The sequence below is a fragment of the Telopea speciosissima genome, chromosome 7 (assembly GCF_018873765.1).
Source record: "Telopea speciosissima isolate NSW1024214 ecotype Mountain lineage chromosome 7, Tspe_v1, whole genome shotgun sequence".
NCBI classification, from domain to species: Eukaryota; Viridiplantae; Streptophyta; class Magnoliopsida; order Proteales; family Proteaceae; genus Telopea; species Telopea speciosissima.
Window position 1 is genome coordinate 22,419,326 of NC_057922.1, and position 7,965 is coordinate 22,427,290.

The 7,965-nt window shown below is 37.6% G+C and overlaps 1 protein-coding gene across 1 annotated transcript in view; it reads right to left on the minus strand.

The window, feature by feature from the left end:
• Positions 1-3,346, minus strand: part of LOC122670103 (CLIP-associated protein-like) — a 54,356-nt gene extending 51,010 nt beyond the window's left edge. The window contains exons 1-3 of the mRNA XM_043867068.1: positions 2,882-3,346; positions 2,080-2,235; positions 1,909-1,971 (exon numbers count right to left, since the gene is read on the minus strand). Coding sequence (XP_043723003.1) covers positions 1,909-1,971; positions 2,080-2,235; positions 2,882-3,214 — 552 coding nt within the window. The 5' untranslated portion in view covers positions 3,215-3,346. The remainder of the gene's footprint in view (positions 1-1,908; positions 1,972-2,079; positions 2,236-2,881) is intronic.
• Between the last annotated feature and the right edge of the window lie 4,619 nt (positions 3,347-7,965).

Genomic DNA, 7,965 nt, shown 5'->3' on the forward strand with positions numbered 1-7,965 from the left:
TTGGGTCGAAACATAGGACTTTTTAAAGTCAATGACCATCTCGTCTCGGTATTGCGAAGCCGAGATATCTCAATCATGACCGAGATTTAGTTCCATGAACAAAACCCCAGGATTACGATCACCTATAGAAGAGAAACTTATGACCAAAATTTCAGGGTAAACAAGTATCAAGGAGATCGAGATCAAGGTATTGCCTGTAAAGTACCGTCCAACAGAGGAGGGACAGAAATAACTACAAAAGAGGAAAGGGAAGATGGAAGGGAAACGTACCTGAGATAAGGAAGAAGAGAGATGACAACAAGAATAAAAGAAGGAAGAGGGAAGAAGAGATCGCATCCTACCAACCTGGTCACACAACTCCACAACCAGGGAGGTAACCACTCAAACTTTCATTCCATTATCAAATTCTGAGTTTGTCAATACATTACTTGCATATATAAAAAAAAATACAAGACTCTTAATCCCAATCTAAAACTATAATGGAATCAAACTCTAAGACTAAAAATGGAATGAAAGTATGAAACTCTACCACTACGTAGCTTATTCAAAGAAACAAGAGATTACATGATAAATCCAAATACATAAATAAACTACTAATATCCTACAAGACCAAAACTAATTTGGACCCGGTTCATCTCCATCTAGGCTCCCCGACGAGTTTTGGGCCGGTCCAAGGAAGTGCTCCTGCATCACTTAGTCTAAGCTTCTAAAATCACTAAGCAACCTAATCTATTATGCTGTCTAACCAAGCATTACAGCCCAAAGGAGCACCAAGGTACACTATCAGAAATCTTCCTACCTAAAACAAAGTGAACTACTGAATCCTAAAACAGAGGATTATTGTTGCCAATCTGAACAATTTAAGGTTTCCTGGACTGAAACTAAATGGCTAACATAAGTGTTCAGAAAAGTTCAAAATCTAACTTCATGGCTGTCAGGTGAATGAGAATCTTGTAATCCAAGAGAGATTTCACAGCCACGATAACTCATCACAAACATAAGATGTGCCCAAGGCCACTGGGAATCAAGTTGTAATGAGAACGTGGTTTTAAGCAACAAACCACACTTGGATACAGTGACCAACAACACACAAAATGGTTATTTGAAAACTGAACAACATCATACCAATCAATTTAACCCTACCTTCCAACCCCAATTGTCGTACAAGAAAATATATGTAACTGAGGGATAGTAATACAGAATTTGTTGAATTGCACAAAGGGCTCAGACATCTTGACAAATGCAGACTGGGTATAATGACATGCATGTCATGACCAAAGGGATTTTCCAAGTCCCATCTCTTTCCAACCTAATTAGCTAAAAATGGAAAAAAATTATATCTTTGTTGCATTTCTGTTGACATAAATACATGAATTGAGTATTTGAGTGCCAGTATCAATTTATGATGTGCTGTTGCCATGGTGTTCTTACAAATTTTGTAAATCCCCTTTTAAGTCCTGCAGTGCTTCTATCCATTCAGAAAGACACAAACTGTAAAAAATAAAAAATAACTAATTAATTAAAGGAGCACTTGGAATTATCGTACCACCTTAACTTTAAGTTAATTTAGAATATGAAGCAGGAGAATACACCTAAAAACCACAACTAATATGTCAAGAATCGTTATGTATCAACCATGAAATTTGCCAGAAATAATAGTATATAATGGTGTAACGACTGCCCCGCTCTCCGACATGGACCCGGTGAAATGCAATTCTCCATGAAGATACAGAGTGCTTAAGAAGTGTCAAGTCTGGTCTCTGAATAGTAGGAATGCAAATAATGTTGCAGGGACATACATTTGCAAAACAATGTGATAAAACTCCAAATCGAGTCATAATATAATGGAGCCCATTAGTTAAAGAATGCACTTCATCGTGAACCATTAAACCAAAAGGTTGTACTCACCTCAATACACAAAATTGCCGCTTCCCTAACACCAGGATTCGAATCATTCAGCATCTGCAAAATCTGATAGTGCAAAAGCTAAGTAGGTATCATCAGGTAAAAGAATGCCAACAGGAGTAATGATATGGGAAGCAGTCCGTTATGGATCAAAATGGTGTGTAGCAGCCATACAGGAGCAAGTATAACCCGCTGAAGGGGTAACTCAGTCGAGGCAAAAAGACCAACAGCTGATGTGACAGTCCGTGCGAACTCTTCTCGGACTCTCCAGCTCTTGTGCATCCAGGCATAAGACCCAGCTCTTTCAACAATGAGGGTTGGGGAAGAAACCTATATACAGATCATTGGCCAGTAGAGATTCATGCGTAAGAAATGCTATAAACATTGTCCATGGTTAAAAGTAAGATCAAATTCAACATGAATAAATGCCATAAAACTAAGAACGAATACCTAATATAAAATTCTCTAAATAAAAGCAGAAGGCCTAGATACAGAAACGAAAGATGACAAAAAGTAAACTGTAAGTACAAAATCTTAAAGTATCATATACTATAAATAAGCAAATTATGAATGATAAATGTTTAGACTAATAGGAAGTTTCAAATACTAGGATGGTAAGCAACGAAACAAAAATTCACGAGAAAGAAAAAGAGCACTGAAATCCGCACAGTCGCAATTAAAAAGATAAAATTAAATCCAAGTCCTTGATCCAGTAGTCATCTGTGTCGTCCAATTCCACCACTATTTAAACTCGTCTCAACATAAATATAAAAAAAAAACAAAAAAAGACACAGTAAAATCATCTCACCAAAAATATAATAATTTGGATTATAAGTGGAAAGTTAAAAGATAAAGTAGCAACCAAATGAATCAAACTCAACACAACGAACCCAAATCCGATTCCGCGGCACATAGATTTTTCTTAAATCTTACAATTATAATAAAATTTCATTCGGAGAAAGAACAAAAACCATACCTCCATAAGAGTAAGTAACGACCTTCTCGCAGCATCTCGAACAGGCTGTTTCCCATCTCCCAACCTCTCAACCACAGCCGGTACAAGTGCATTGAAATGCAACTTCAAAGGCTCACCAGAAAGCACAGCAGCAGAAGCTAGGGCTTGAAGAGCCAACTGAGAAACCTTAAAATTGTTATCTTTGAATAGATCCAAGCAACAGTCGACAAGTGAAGTAACCTCTGCAGGCGACAAACTCTTTCTCGAAGCTTCAAGAAGCTCGTACAACCGTTCTACCCCCGCCATCCTCTCCTTGGTATCCTTAGAACGAGTCATCTCCAACGCCTCCTCCATTGTTGTGAGGAGGAACAAACAACCTCACCGATTCTTTTCGAGATCTGGTCAACGAACTGCAGATCTGCTCTAGATTTAGCCGATGTGCCTCGCTAAAATTTGCCGAGAGAGAGTGTGTGTGACTGAAAAGGGAGTGAATAAAACTTTGGTCGTAACATTGCCGGAATGACGGAGGGGACGATATGTCTATCTGGTATCGGTAGTTATGAAATTACCAGTCATTTACGAGTAATTTACGGGAGTATGCCACTTGTCTTTGCCGTTATACTCCATCTTTTCTTTTTCAAAAAATTCGCGGGTAAATGATCCAGAACATGTTACCGTAGGTAGAACAAAGATTTTGACTGTTGTATAGGCATCTAATGTTGCGGGTTACATTTCGATTCTAATCTAACTGTGAAGTAGTTGTTGGACATCCACACTAGCATTGTCGCACTGCAGAGCTATAGGGAATTGAAGAGGATAATTTTTCCTTGATCTATTGGTCGAAGATCAAAATTTGTGGTGGCTTCAAATATTCAATATCGTTTTAATTCCATCTATAGCAACCCTTCATTTCTTATACCTAACAGTCATTATATCATATGTCTTTGCAATCAATTTTAACTTGGGGAAATTGCCTAGATCTACCGGGTTAAAATAAAATTTACAAAAATGGTGGTTATCAATTATGTTTTACATTTACAAGTAACATTTTGAAAAGATTTACTAAATCCCCATACCAGTAAAAAACACTTAAGGAATAACCTAAAATACCCCCAACATCATTCTCTCCTTCTATTTTCTTCTTCTTCGTCTTCTCCAAGGGAACGCCTCTGCAACCACTCCCTTCTCCTTCAAACATATGCTGGCAACATTTGTCATCTCTCTCTCTCTCACACACACACACACATGAGGGGTTTCTCTTTAGAAATGGAAGAGAGCCTATCCGGTCCCAGTAAATTTATTGTTTGTTTTGGTGCGGATTGAACGCTCTCTATTGCTATTGGTTTTGTTTGGGTCTATTCGATTAGCTACTTATGCATCCTGGATAAAAGTGGGAATGGTAGAAAGATCTCTCTGACTCTCTCTTTCTGTGTGATTCTCTTCCATGGTCCATTATAAGTTGGGTTCCAACGAAGAGGCTTCGGCTTGACAGTTTAAAACTCAGCAGCACCATGACCTTGTCCGCTAAAAATCAAATCTCACAGTGGATAACTATAATTGTAGAGGTGGCGAATTTATTATCTTCAATCCATATACAATTCTCTAAATGATATCCGAAGCATGTTTCAACTGCGGCCCCTTCGCTGTCAGTGTCAGGTCCTGGGCACGAAGAACATATAAAGCAAGTATAACCCAACCCACCAGATTTCTCATTCGGATCAAGCTATCCTCAAAACCAGAGCTAATATCTCCTCGATTCGCAAGTAATTTGAACAAAGAGTAGGAGATGGAAACACAGGTTTAATCACACGGAAGGAATGAGTTGGTTTCATATTAGCCGGAGATTGCAGCGACATTGTAGATTATGTGTAATAAATTGAGACCTTTTCAGTCTAAGGTGCTTGAGAAAAGTAATAGCAATGCAACCTCAGTGGAGGATGCAGAAGGTGTAGTGCCGCTACTCAATGAAACAGAGTCTTCCACCTCCTGTGACGCAACGAAAAGTTGTCCATAAGTTTGCTTTTTTACTTCAAACTTTTCAATCTGAAGCCCATGTTCCGGCTACCTGAACACGACAACTGGGTTTGGTTTTAGGGCTTTGGCAAGGTAGGAGGAGGGAGAAAAGAAGGGAGTGGATGCAGAGGTGTTCCTTCGTTGGAGGAAGAAAGAAGAGAAAATACTGTTGGGGGTATTTTAGGTATTCAATTGACTTTTTTTACTTACATGAGATTTTGGTAAATCTTTTCAAAGTCTTACCTTCTAAATGTAAAACATAATGGATAACTACCAGTTCTGTAATTTTTTTTGTTATCCAGTAGATTTAGGAAATTCTCCCTTTTTACTTTCTTTTGAGACTACTATAAACAAGTCTTATTTCGACATCAGTCTTTTAATCATACATTTGTAATTCATCAAATATATAGATGGACTAATGATTTGCAGTCTATAATGTTTTCCCATATTGAAGATAAATCTTAGCCAGAGGATGTTTGGGGGTGGAAGAGGAGAAATTATCCTCTCCAATTCCCTATAGCTTGGCAGTGCGGTAGTGCTAGTGTGGATGTCCAACACATGGCAGCTCGGGCATCCAACGATTCGAGCTCATTGACTATGTTGAGCTTAGACCGTTGGATGTCCTAGCTGCCACGTGTCGAACATCCACACTAGCACTGCCGCATTGCCGAGCTATAGGAAATTGGAGAGGATAATAATCCGTGGAAGAGTACTATAGGATATTGAGTGGGATACCATGCCTTTGTGATTTGTGATGGTAGTAGCTATGAACCGTCTATTAAAAATGCAAGATGAAGAAGAAATTCGAGGAATTTACCAAGGACTGCAAGGAACACAGGAGCAAAGGTGGGCACATGTTATAGTTTGGACGGGCTGTTAAAAGACAATCGATTGGCTAGCTAAAGCAGGGAGATATTAGGAAATGACCATGGAACTTGTTCAATATTTTAGAACTAATGGAGCTTTTTGATCATGTAAATATAGTTAAGAATTCAAGGAATGTGATGTCTATTACTCATAAATGGGCAAACAAAACTAGAATAAAGAAGCTCTTTGGATCGTGGAAGGAGGATGTTGAACATATGTTATTTTCTTAATATATATAGTGATATTTACCGGCACAATATTTTTTAGTTGCGACAAAACTACTGTTGCTAAGGACAACTGTCAAGTGCAGTTGGTGTAGCTAGCATGGAGCGGTAAGCCCATGCTCACTAGGAGGTTTCAGGTTCGAGCCTCCTGGCCCTCATCTCCCTTCCCCCCATCTATAGAGTAGGTATCGGGGGAAAAAAAAAAAAAAAGGTATTGCCCTTAAAGGGTACACACACGTTTGAAAACAAAATATCGTCACATAGCAATAGCTACACCACATTCAGTAGCGGATCTTCTCATGATATGAGAAAAAAAAACCTTGGGAAAGGCTAAAGCAATGGCTCTTGGAAATTTAGTGGTAGTAATTACTGCCGCCAAAGCCTTGTTTTTTTTGCAGTAATGAAAATTCTTTTTTTTTTTCCTTTTTAATTTAGTGGTAAGGAATGGAAGGTAAGGAGGTTAGTGGTTAGTTGTTAGAGTATTGAAGGTGAAGATGGGATTTAATCATAGGTCAAGGGTACCTAACCCACAGACTTTAGTACTACAGAATACTAGTATTTTCTTCCAAATATTAAGAAAATTTAGAGAGTTGAAAAGTACTATATGGGATACATTGAGGTATAATTAGGCATTATTGTTCAAAAAATATTATTCTTTTTTGAATTCAGGATCTAATATATACATTTGATGAGATTTTAAAAAAAAAATATTTGATTACATACAAACATATAAAAAAACATAAAATATGCTTTGAATATAAAATGATACAACCAATGTATAAAATATGAGAATTCCCTTCACCCTTCGTATTACTTCAAAAATATATTGTGCGATTTTCTTTTAAATAGTAATTGTTCGAATCCCTTACAAGTATTAATATATGTATCTAAGTTTTTTTTTTTTTTTTTTTTATGAAAAAAAAGGAAAACTTTAAAATTAATTAGAAGAGAGCATAAAGAGTTAATACACATATGAAGCTACAATGCCTCTATTGCCTTTCAGCCTTGCATGTTGTGCTAAGAATTTTATAAAATGATACAGTCAATGTATAAAATATATGAATTCCCGTCACCCTTCATATTACTTCGAAAATATATTGTACGCTTTTCTTTTAAATAGTAATTGTTCGAATCACCTACGAGTATTAATATATATCTGAGTTATTTTTTATGAAAAAAAAAAACTTTAAAATTAATTAAAAAGATCATAAAGAGAAGTACATATGGGGGGTGGGGGGAGATTTTGTGTAATCGGGATTTTCCCCAGGTCTTGAACTATAAACCCGAGCAGGTTCAAGGCTTTCTTCGTTAGAAAAAAAAAAAAAAGATGCACGTATGAGCGTACAATACCCCTATTTAGGGGTGTCAACTAGACCGGTTCTGGGCTATCGGTCTAGTTCTTTAGCGGTTTTCGGCTCTAAGGTGTCAAGACCAGATCCGGACCAATAAGCTCACAGGTTCCAAATTTGAGATCCAGGACCATTAACTAATGGGTGGTCCGGTTTCGGTTCCTAATCGGGTCCAAACATGCCCTAGCCAAGTGTAAAGCATTTTTCCCATTGGAATTATAAATCTCAAGCAAGCTAGAATCTTTCAAAAGCAATTCATTAACTACTGGTGTGTATCTTCTATGTGCAACAGATATGAGAGGGGTAGAATAACAGAATTTGAGGGGCCACGTGTCTTGCTTAGTCTTGGGTCATGTTCTAATAGCAACTGAACAACAACTATATAATAAAAGTCACTTTAACTGTATGTTAAAATAGCAAAGACCATCTTTTAACATTTTAAAACAAAAAAAATGGTACAAGACAAGTTCAAGTGTATGCATTTCTTTCGGTTCCAACGGTTCCGGGGACCAAACTAGATCCGGACCAATAAACTATTGGGTGGATCGGTTCCGGTTCCTAACGGGACGGTTTCGGTCCAATTACCGATTCTGGTTCAAAATTGACAGCCCTACTCCTATTGGCTATTGCCATGAAGCCTTGTATATTGTGC